General features: G+C 42.3%; 1 protein-coding gene across 4 annotated transcripts in view; it reads left to right on the top strand.

Moving 5' to 3' along the window:
* Tmem245 (transmembrane protein 245) overlaps positions 1 to 12272 on the top strand; it is a 79068-nt gene that overhangs the window by 17048 nt on the left and 49748 nt on the right. For 2 of the 4 annotated variants that reach the window (XM_036177629.1, XM_036177627.1), the window contains exons 4-7: positions 3193 to 3309; positions 6013 to 6249; positions 8489 to 8658; positions 9632 to 9655. In XM_036177629.1, the coding sequence (XP_036033522.1) occupies positions 3193 to 3309; positions 6013 to 6249; positions 8489 to 8658; positions 9632 to 9655 (548 nt within the window). The remainder of the gene's footprint in view (positions 1 to 3192; positions 3310 to 6012; positions 6250 to 8488; positions 8659 to 9631; positions 9656 to 12272) is intronic. The other 2 variants (XM_036177630.1, XM_036177628.1) reach the window with 1 other exon arrangement.

The following is a 12272-nucleotide window of genomic DNA, read 5'->3' as shown; positions in this document are numbered from 1 at the left end:
AACAAGGGGCTGGAGAGATGTCTGTGCAGTTAGAGCACTGGTTCTTCCAGAGGACCTGAGTTCTATTCTCAGCACCCATATGGCAGCTCAGAACCAGCTGTAATTCTAGTTCCAGGGTATCTGACACCACTTCTGGCCTCTGTGGGCACTGTATGCATGTGGTGCAAAGACATACATTCAGACATAATACCCATGAACATAAAAGAAAAATAAAATGAACAAAAAGTAGTAAAAACAAATCTTAAAAAGTAGAGAAAACAGGCTTCAGCTGTGTCTCTAACATCAAGATGCTTGGCCTAGAGCAGTTGTGCGGAACACCTGCACTGATCTGCTAGTTAACTGTTAGAAATACCTTCACAGGGAATCCCTGGTAGTTGCTTCAGGTGCTTGAGAGAGCACATGCTGTGAATGAACAAGCTTGATCAGTGAAGCCCAGACAGAAAAGAGGAGAGGAACAAAGTCAGCTTCTCACTCCTCGTCCCCTGATCTCCAGTTTAGTTCTGTCAGCTTGTAGGCTTAGAGGAACCTATTTGTTGCTCATATCCAGGGGTCCTGTGCTCTAGCTGCTGAGCAGGAGGTGTATTCCATGTTAGTGGGGACACAGAAGCCTTCTTACAGGTCACTACAGGCTAGCTGGTGTCCATGTATGTAGCACCTTGTGCCAGCAGCAGGCATGTTTGGTTTCTCACTGCTGCTGCTCTGGGAGAACAGAGCACACCAAGAAGTAGCTCCTTATTTAGACTTGTATCACCTTGTGTTTTCTCACCAACATCGAGAAATTAATCTACTCTTAGTGGACTTTGTTGTATCAACAGATTTTAATCTGGTGTTGTGTTTGGTTCCTTTGTTTCAGACTCTGAGTTTCTGTCTTGTCACTGGCCTTCCTTGTGTAGCTCTCCCCATACCGACCCTGACCCTGGGTAGACTGATACTTGAAACCTTGAGTGCGCTTCCCCACCCCCACTCCAGTCCTTGAGCCCAAGGTTATGTACCCTTGTTGATGTGCCTATTTTTAGCTGGTTTTTAAATCTAGTACCATGACCTACCTAGAATCTCATTCCTGGCATTCATCTGTCCAGACCTTGGGGTTTTGAAGTGCAGAAACAGCACATAGATAGAGCTCACTAAAATGTGTATCTCTTTGATAAGAGAAGTGAACAGGTCTTGGGTCCATAATTTTCAAGTGCCTTTTGTTGGTTTTCTCTGCATGGTACTCCTTTGATACATCTGAAGTGTGATGCTCTCTAATCACTCATGTGTGACCCAGAATGTACTACAAAGTTTTCATTGAATATTTTCTGTGTATTTTACTGATACTAGCAGATTGAATAGTCTTTACCTGTAGTTTTGCTGGTTTCAGATGTGTAAGTGTCTGAGGTGTGCAGCATGTTACTTAACTCTGAAAGACGATATAAGTGTGTCTGTCGGAGACTATGACTTAGGGCATAGCTGTACTAGTGTGTAAGGATGGAAGCTGTTCTAGATAACCAGAGACTCTAGTGGCCTATGCTCACAGTCTGTGCTGTCAGCAGCACTACTTACTTCATTGCTGATAACGTCTAAGGTGTGCTCAGCAGCTCTTGTATACCGGGCACCCAGAGCCTTTTGTATCTTTTCACCCAGTCACATACAAAACAGCAATTCATATGGAGCTCGTTTCGCCTGTGAGGAGACTGGGCTTGTTGTCAGGGATTCTCCCACCACTGCTACATAGTAAGATCTGGGGTTCAAGCCCAGGTACTCCTGCTTTCTGACCTGCCTCCCCAGCCCTTGAATTATCCTTCTTCCACATAGGACATGATTAAGCTGGGTGGCTCTGCACTTCAATGGCTTATTAACCAAAGAGCCACTTGTGGCTCTGGCTTCTTATCTCAGGCAGGTGGCCAGTCTTTTAATTTGTTGGGTGTATAGGGTTAATTGGAGCTAAAAATTCTTTGACTTACTGAAGAGTTGTGTTTTATTTTCCTTGATTGACAGACTTCTCCATTGTCAGGCTTTCCAAAAGTAAGTCCTATCTGTGTGAGTGGCGTGATTTGGTGATCTGAATGGCCAGCGTCCTTAAGTTGTAGAACCCACTGCAGCTAGTGTGAGTAGGCGGTTCTCATTAGCACTGGGAAATTGTGCTTATGTATTTTTATGAAGCCAAACACCTACTCATGACTCTGGCATAGATGGAAGCAATGTAGTCAGGGGAGGTGTTCAACAATGTTTTGGACAGAAGGCCATGGCTGCTGCTGCTTGCCGTTAACTTAGAAATCAGACTTAAGAAACTCTGCAACTTTCACTAAGTTGCTGCAGAAAAATCATAGGCCTGCTTCTTGTGGGAGCTGTGTGGCTTCCAAATTACAGTGTATTATTCTGTTACCCAGATCATACATAGGTGTATTTACTTGATGGAAACTGCTTTGCACATGACACTTTGGCTGCTGAGGGAGTCTTAAGAAATAGCCTCAAATGTATAAGAAAATATACTAGAACCTGGTGCTGTATGAGCTAGACTGCCCTGTCTGCATAGCCTGTCAAGAGACTGACCATCGAAGACATACCTCACTTGCCAGTAGATGATTGATTTGAATCCAGTGTAAATGATACACTTTGGTATTATCCAGAAGGAATTTTGCAGGGGACCAAACATTGTTCTTTTAGATTTTCCAAGGTGGATTTTACCTTTGTTGAAGTTTATCCTTTGTAGATCTGTGTTTTTGCACAGTATCCATCCATGTATTTACATATTCATTTATGTTATATCATTACTGTGAACAGTAAGTGTGGGCTGTCTGATACTGTATTAGAACCTAATAATACAAAATAGTATAAGACAGTTTAACCAGGACGCTCTCAGACTCGGTGTGCAATGTTTTTCTGCAGAAGTGTTTATTAAAATCATCTGGTAAAGTTAAGAAAATAAAAGCCCAGCATTTTGAATTTATTTGTGTAGGCGAAGTATCTGGCATACCTACCATCATTGGGTTCTCGAAGAAGACAGAATGTCTAGGGACTTGCAACTGGCAATTTCGAAGTGTTCTTTTTTGGTAAAGACCCACAGTGGCTGAGAAATCACTATTTTGGTTTGTTGCTATTGAAAATAGTTTTGGTTTAAATTGGCAGGAGTTAGTTCTTGCTTTTTTTATTTGTTCAAAGGATTTTAAAAAAAAACATGTGTTTCTCCCTCCCCACCCCCACCCCTTACAGGGGCAGAATTACCTGGACAAGTGATCTCCATGGCAGCTTCTACTCTTGCAAACTTGGCCATCTCCATCACAGGGTATGAATCAAGCGGTGAAGACCAGCCCTCCACTCACCCTGCAGGTGACTGACATCATGAAGGCGCTCAGAACATTCTAGAAAAGGAGACGGAAGTAGGAAATAGAGTAAAGAAGGAGGCTGGCAGTGTAAAATGGACCTCAGGCTTGCTGGCCCTTCACTATTTTATTCTGATTCCTGTTTTTATACCGTAATCCTCATGTGTTTGTTTTCTCATGCTTCTGATTGTTTACCTTTTTGGGGTTCCTATCCTGGCTCCTTCCTTTGCCTTTAAAAGGTGCTTTTCTTATGTCTTGCAATTGTACTGGTTTTCTTCCCTTGGTGGCCCATTTACCATCCATACTTCCACCCCAACTCTATGCTCTCCTTATCTTGTTTTTTTATTTTGTGTTCCTTTTTTAGCAGTCAGTACTACACTGTTTTATTTTTTACTATTTTTATGTGTTTTCTTTCCTTCCCAACTCCCTGTCTACAGTGGGATGTTTTTCTTTTCCACAGTTTATGCATCCATTTTTATTATTCCCTGGCATTCTTTCTCTTGTCTCAAAGTAAAAGTACAATTTAAATGCCTATGCTGTATATATTTACTGTGTTCCAAAAGCAGATCCTCTGGTTGCTCAGTAGGGCCTGGCTTCTGTGAGATCCAGCTGGTAGATTCATACCAGGTTTGGAACCATCACATACCATACTTTCACAGAGTTCAGAAGTGTGTAGTCGGTCCCAGTTTGTACTAAGATGCCTATTAGTGCCTAGAAGAGGTGGAGAATATTACAGTAAACACCCCCTTTTTTTTAGTGTGTATGGTTAGTGTGTGTGTGTATTATGTGCATATGGTGTATGCATGTGTATGTAGAGGCCAAAGTTTGATGCCAGTATTTTCTTTAGTACCTCTCTGTTTAATTTTTGAAATAGAGTCTTTCATGGCACCTGGATCTTACCAATTTGACTTGGTTTGCTTGCCAGCAAGCTCCAGAGATCTCCCTGTCCCTACTTTTCCAGCACTGGGATTTCAGACACACACTGTGGCCCCTTTTACATGGGTGTTGGGGATCCAAACCAAGGTACTTGTGCTTACATGCCAAGCACTTTGCCAGTTCAACCATTCTTCAATCCTCCCATATAGGAAGCTCTTCTAGAAGTCCTGACTTAGTACATTGATGGAGTTTCTCTGTCCCATCCCATTGCGCAGCCACTTTTAAATAATCACTCTGAGGCTTATATTAATTATAAATGTTTGGCTGATGACTCAGGCTTATTACTAGCTAGCTCTTACATTTAAATTAACCCATATTTTTTATCTGTGCTTTGCCATGTGGTTCATGGCTTATTACCTCATTTTCTACAGATCTTGCTTCCTGGGCAGCTGGCTGGTGGTTCCTTGATTTCACCCTTCTTCATCTCTGTCTTTACCTTATTCTGCCTCACCATTGGCCAAACAGCTTTATTATCAACCAGTGGGAATAGCACATATTCACAGTGTACAGGATTCCACAGCATTTCCCCCTTTCTGTCTAATCAAAAAGGAAGGTTTTAACTTTAATGTAGTAAAATAGTACACAACAAAAACAGTTATCAAGTAAGATACAATATCCAGTTATTTGTATTTGGCAAAATTAAAGAAAATACTCTATCATCTATCCTATCTTTGTGACTCTAAAGTTTCATATCTAATTTACCTTTTATCATAACTAAGGAAAACTATAATTATAACTATCTAGTCTTCAACTCCATCAAAGACTCCAGAAGGATATGTATAATATTACCTGAGTAAATAGGAAGAGCATTGCAAGCAACTTCTAAAACTCTAGAAATGGCAGAGACATCTGGCTGCCTGGATAGTCACCCAAAGTTCTTCTGTAATTTTGGGGCATCCATCTTCAGCCTATAGGTCTAGAATATCTGGCAGACTTTTTAGTGAAACAGGAAATTTGAAGGACTGTCCCTCCTGTATTGGCAAAATTCATCAGTTGCTTTCCTCTGTGTCCTGCAGAATGTCTGGCAGTTTGTTCTGTGAAGCAGGAACCTGAAGGACCATCCTACCTTGTTTTGGCAAAGTTTAGCAGTCACTTTGATTGCTAAACATAGATAAGAATTATGGGTTAATTTAAGTGTAATATCTAGTTAGTAATAAGCCTGAGCTACCAGTAGAGCATTTATAATTAATATATATATTAATATTTTATATATCTATAAAAGCCTTGGAGTGATTATTTAAAAGTGGCTGGGAAAGGGGCAGGACGCAGAAACTCCATGTACAGTACTTGTGTTAAGGAAGGCATAATTTAGGAGAAAGCATTCAGAGTAGTAGAAACACATACTGTTCTTGAGCATGAAACCGTGTTTCTGAAGCAGAGAAGGATGATTCTTAGGTTGTAGAGTTCCTGTTCTTCCGGCATTTATCATTCCCATTGGTCAAACAGGCAGAGCAAAGTCAAACGAAAGCATGTTATCACCATCTTCACTTTTAGCCTTGACCCATGAGCACAGACCCAAGCAGGCAAAGCATTCATACAAATACAATAAAAATGAATCTCAAAAAATACTTAACTCATATAGAGTAAAAGGTAAACCTGATTTCCCTAGATCAAAACTCTGCTGATGGTAGTTTCCACGAGTTTGTTTCGGTGCAAATCTGCTGTCTCTTGAACTCATGCGATCCTGCTGCATATACCAGTGCAGTGTATTTTATATTGTTCTTTTCTCATGTGGACTAAGACAGTGTACGACTTTTTGTCTTTGTGTTTTTAGAGCCCACGGACAGGGGAGAGCCCCCCCCAGCAGTGTCTGCTTCTTCTTCATCCTCCTCCCGTTCCTCGCCGTCCTCTCCGTCACCTACTTTGGGCAGACAGAGGCCTGAGATGGGGACATTTCTCAGGAAGAAGAAAACAAGCGACATTTACTTCGTGTCTCTCGTGTGGGCCATCATTGCTGTCCAGCTCTGGCTGAATCTGTGGATCGTGCAGCTCTTGCCAGTGCCTGTTGCAGGTTGTGGTTTGGTTAAGTATGGTTTTATCTTGTTGCCACAGACTTTCTTCTCCTTTCCTTGCAGTGGGATTTTAATATTTGCTATATCTTATTGCCATCGTACTTAAAATAGTTGTATGTTTGTATTTAGGTCATGAGAAAAGTATTTATTTTTATTTTATGTGTATGAGTGTTTGCCTGCATATGTGTACCTTTAGAGGCCTGCTCCACATAAAAAGGGTATTGGATCCTCTGGAACTTGAGTTTCACACATTTGTGAGCCACATGTACCCATGTCCTCTGCAAGAGCCATGGAGAATTCTGGGACAGCCAGGGATACATAGAGAGACCCTGTTTCAAAACCAAAACAACCTAATGAAGGAATTTTGAACTGTTATGTCATACTGACTGTTTTACTTTCTATTGCTGTGACAAAACACCATGACCAAGGCAACGTATAAAGAAAACGTTAATTAGAGGCTCCTCATTGTTCCAGAGGGCTAGAGTCCATGACCTTCATGGTGGGGAGCAGGGCAACAGGCAGGCAGACTTGGAGGTGGAGCAGTAGCTAGAGCTTACATGTGGAGAGAACAGCCACGAGGCAGAGAGAGACGGAGGCAGAGACAGGCAAGCAGGCATGTACACATGGACACACAGTACTCCCTCTGGGAATGGATTGGGCTTCTGAAACCTCAAAGTCTACTGCTAGTGTCTACTTCCTTCAACGAGGCCACACCTCTGAATCCTTCCCAAACAGTTCCTCTGACTGGGGACCAAGCACTCAAATATATGTGCCTCAGGGATCCATTCTCATTCAGACCACCGCACTGACCCGGAAATTACAAGGTTAGGTTTAAGAATATTGGTCCCAGGAGTTAGAGACATTGTAGTGGAAAGAAACAACTACCTAGGTCCACCCTTACTGGACTCTTCCTCATTAGTTTTAACAGTTGGTTTCTCTGCGGAACAGAGAGGCCTCTCTTCAGATGCACAGAGCAGCATCATGTGAGGAAACAGGAGCACAGTTGAAAATCCTGCCTGCAGTGGTACAAAGCTCCTGGGGAAGAGCAGCTGCAATAGCCAAGGAAATCAGTAAATGTTGGGGTCCAGTTTTCCTTAGTCAGATAGAGGGAAGCTATGAAAGCCATTGTAGTCCATGATGTTTGTAGGTTAGACAGTGAGTCCTGACTCATCCTGGGATTTAGCTCCAAAAAGATAGTTAGCTGGTGGGGCTTACTTGAAAGTATGCCTAGTGTGGTGGTTTGAATAGGAATGTGTAGCATGAATCTTAAAGGTCCTGGTTAATAAAATCAAACCTGAGCCAAGTATTGGGGTGAATGCTGGAAGATCAGAGAAGCAGAACAAGCCATAGCTTCCTCACCTCACCAATTCCTTAGCTGATCCTGTTTCCTCAAACTAGAAGCTTCTGAGTCCTCATCCAGAATGGGTCTGAGCTGAACTGAGTTGCTCCAAAGCCTAAAAGCTTAACCAGCCAAATGCTTCTAGTTCCTGGTTTTCACGCCTTATATATCTTTCTCTTTCTGCCATCACTCCCTGGGATTAAAGGCGTGAGTCACCATGCTTGGCTGTATCCTTGAATGGATGGATTTCTGCCTCCGGAATGTTAGGATTAAAGGCGTGTGCTACCACTGCCTATCCTCTATGTTTAATATTGTGGCTGTTCTGTCTCTGACCCCAGATAAGTTTATTAGGGTGCACAATATTTCGGGGAACACAATACCACCACAGGAATGGCTCCCATAGATTCCTGTTTGAATGTTTGGCCCATAGGGAGTGGCACTATTTGGGGGTGTGGCATTTTTGGAGGAAGTGTGTCACTGGGGGTGGGCTTTGAGGTCTCAGAAGCTCATGCCAGGCCTCATGAGTCTCAGCCTCTTCCTGTGGCCTTTGGATCCAGATGTAGAACTCTCAGCTTCATCTCCAGCACCATAGCTGCCTGCACGCCACTATGATTCCCACCACGACATTAATGCATTAAACCTTGGAAACCATAAGCCAGCCCCAATTAATGTTTCCTTTATATAGAGTTGCCCTGGTCATCATGTCTCTTCACAACAATAGAAACCCTAACTAAGACACCTGGCCAGTTCCTTCTGTTTAAAATACCTGTGGTCCTCCTCATTCCTTTCCTACATGATCTTGTTTTAGTACTGGCTTTACTGCTTAGAGTGGAAACTAAGGAACTTTTTCCTGTTCCGCCTAGAAATCTGTGTCCTTTGTGTTTGTATCTTCTCTATAGTCTGGATAATCAAAAAGCTGGTGATTCACTTTGGAGTGGTGGGCTTCCTGGAAAATCGCTGCCGCGTGTGGTGGCAGGTTATGGAGTGCTTTCTGAAGGAGCGGCAGGAGGCTTTAGCACCGTGGCCAATTATCGGGCTTGGAAAGTTCTTACTAAAAGTTGATAGCAAGGTATTGTATGATTGGCTGCTTCTGGGGATTTTATGTGTTCCATAGCTTGAAACAATCCATTTCATAGCATGTGTTAGCTAATAATGTACTTCCTATCTAATTCTCCATGAAAATTCAAGGCTTAGAGTTATGTTCATGTGAGGATAGGGTGGACTTAAATGAAATAGAGTTTTAAGGAGAGAGCACCTAGACTGACGTCTTCTCTTGATAAGGACCAGAATGGAATTCAGAGAGCTGAGGTGACTTGTTGAAGAATGGAGGCACAGAATGGGTATATTTTTTGGAGTGATTCTTGTTTGTCAGATACTGTGTTGAGCTAACAGGGGAGCTTAACCAGTCCTGGACCCCTGAGACTGATGCTCGACTTACTGTCGAGATGTAGTCATTTCTGAGACCTCGTTAAGCTGGTTAAAGGACATGGAATCTAAATCCACACTCTGCCTTCGGCTCCCAGTTTGGTTATTTATTAGCCCTGTGACCTTGGACAGAAGGCTTAACTTCTGCGCCTTGGTTTCATTATCAGTGAAATGGGTGTAATAGCACTTACCTCATAATGTGCTTGTGTGTGTGTGTTAATATAGGCAGGCTCCTATGTGTCTAATGTGTTCAGTGCTAGCTAGGATTGCAGTTTGTGTGGCGAAGTATCTCTGTGACACACAGGGAGCACTCAGTGAAAATGCCCTCTGTGGCCCAGGTGAGCGCAGCAGGCCTTTATTAGGTAGAGAGCCTGGCTGTGCAGAGGCTCTGTCCCTGAGGATATCTCTGTTAGGTGTTACGGTAAGGCTTGTGGTTGTCAATCCAGCCACCCTGATTGAAAAGCAGCACTGTGTTAAAGCCCTGTAATGCCCTGTTTCTTCCTCTCCTTTCCTGACACCTTCCTCCCTGCTCTCAGAGACTTTCTCTCCACACTGTTGTTGCATTCTCTAATGATATCCCACTGTTCTTATCTTCTCTCTCACCCCCTGTCCTCCAGCTCTGGCACTGGCTAAATAAGAAGGTAATAAACATGTGGGTGTGGTTTTCACTACTGAATTGTATACCCTACCCAACCCCTCAACATCTCCTTTCTCATTCTGTGTTTCTGTCCATGTGTCAAACTAAGATTTGTTTTTAAAATTCTCACTATAAGCTATGGAAGGTCGTGAAATATGAATTCTGCCATAGAGTCATTTACTGAAACCTCCACAAAGCTCTTAGGATATGAATGGCCTCTTTGTTCAAGTATTGAGAAGTTATGTCTCATAGCCTTTCTGTCCATACAATTGATTTCCTTGTCTTTTCTCTTTAACGTGGTGACTCTGGTCTTGCTCTCTTTTCTTCTTTGAGTCAAGGTCTTGCTCTATACTCTAGGCTGGCTTCTAAACTCCTGCCTCAGTCTCCTGAGTGCTGGCATTGCAGGCATCTACCAGCAAACCCAGCTAGCTGTAGGTTCTTTTGGTTTGTGAAACACATTAAGCTATAGTTATGGTAGAGGGAGAAACTCTTTATTGCTACGTTTTCTATAAATGACATTTTTAAAAACTGACAGATCTGTACAACACCTATTGAATTTGTCTTTTTTTTTTCTTTTTAAATAAAAACTAAATTGTCTTAGCATGGGCTTCTACTACTGTGATAAAACACAACTTGGGGAGGAAAGAGTTTATTTCATCTTACATGTCTCTATGACAGTCCATCATGGAGGGATACTGCGTACTGGCTTGCTCCTCCTGGCTTGCTCAGCCTGCTTTCTTATGTAACTCAGGACCACCTGCCCAGGGGTGGCACCACCCACAGTGGGCTGGGCCCTCCTCCATCAACCACTTATCAAGAAAATGCTCCATAGGCTTGCCCACAAACCAGTCTGGTGGGGACATTTTCTCAGTTGAGGTCCCTTCTTCTCAAATAACTCTAGCTTGTGTCAAGGTGCCAAAAATTAACTGTGACTACAGTATCCCAGAAACAGACTGTCTTTCCTTCTTTTTTTCTTTCTTTTATTTAATCAATCTGTAGTCATGACCTATGACATCTAATTCTGTGTTTCATGAGTCATAAGGTCTGTCTGTGGGAACTGCTTTCCATAATTGATACAGCATTGTGATAGGCACATTTCATATCAATTCCTAAGGCCAAGCTACATATATGAGGAATGCTGTGCCTTCAACATTTAGTCAAGATATGGCAGTGTTTGCAAGAGGTGGCATTATGTATGTGTGTCCTATTTAAACACGAGCAAGACTAGGTTCACTAAAAATACTGTAAGAAACCTTAAAGATGTGGAAGTAGATCAAAGTCACATTTTGATTTTCAGTTTTTATTTACTTATTCATTTTTGTTAATTATCCAGTGTTTGTTTTTGTGGTGCTGAGGGGACAAATTCAGACCTGGAGCATGGCAAACTATCTTGCACTACTAGACCCAGATATCTGGACTTTTAAATGTGGAGACTAGAATTTGCTCCCCCCTTCCCCTCGCCCCATTGAAATGAAGAAATGACAACATCTAAGGTTTTAAAACTGGATTGCAAGTAAGCAATGTGTAAAATATATTGTCTACTTCATACTACATCTACGTGGTTGTTATTCCCTCATTCCTGTAAACCTGGTGTCAGGATGTGAGTATAATCCCTGCCTGGCTGCCTGCCTGTTCCCATCTGTGTCTGTCTGTCTGTCTATCTATTTTTTTTTTTTTTTTTTTGGAGCTGAGGATCGAACCCAGGGCCTAGCAAGAGCTCTACCACTGAGCTAAATCCCAAACCCCTATCTATCTATCTTTATCTAGATAGCTAGATAGAATATATACAAAGAGATTATTACACACATTTTATTAACTTTAATCAAAGTAAAGTGATTATGTATGTTTATTAACTTTAATTTGATCTACCCTCAGTGGACTAAATGAGTTTGGAAACTCAATTTATGAGCCTTATGTATAGCTGGAAAGCAGAGTTAGTTTTAAAAGATTCCCGAGGGAGCAAGTAACTGCTGTCTTTCATTTTGTGTAGCATCAAAGCATTGGTGTGTAGTTGGGATGCAGTCACCTGCATTTCTGTGTGTGCTCTAGAGAAATGCATTAGGATATATGATACTTTTTTTGTTGATTTTGAGACACGATTTCCCTGGGTAATAGCCTGGCAGTCTTGGAACTTGATCTGTAGAGCAGGCTGACCTTGAACTCACAGAGATCCACCTGCCTCTGCTTCCTCAGTGCTTCGATTAAAGGCGTGCGCCACCACCACCACCACCTCAGCTTTTATGTTCTTCATAGCTTGATAAACAAAGCCAGTTGTCTTAGATGTTTTAGAGTAGAGCTTAGTGTAATTAAGTTTTAAAAATGCATCCCCCTCCTCATATTTTAAATACTTGGCATGCCATTTTATAACAGTTCCTCTTCTTTTAAGAACAAAACCTTAAAGGTTATTAATTGGTTCATTGCATAGAAAGATTGGAGCAGTTCTTCGGTACCATGTGTGTTTCACAGCCCAGCAGTGATGGTGACAGTGTGGTTGGCTTTGCTCACCGTGAGCATGAGGAAGATGAGCCTCCTTGGAAAGCCAGCACCTGGCATTCCTGCAGAGAGCCCAGTGTCCTCTGTCTGTTTCCCTTCGCTCTTGTTCACTCTTGCTGTCAGCAGTT

This window comes from Onychomys torridus, chromosome 2, assembly GCF_903995425.1.
Source record: "Onychomys torridus chromosome 2, mOncTor1.1, whole genome shotgun sequence".
NCBI lineage: Eukaryota > Metazoa > Chordata > Mammalia > Rodentia > Cricetidae > Onychomys > Onychomys torridus.
Note: the sequence above shows the minus strand (reverse complement) of the source record. Positions and strands in the feature narration are given on the sequence as shown.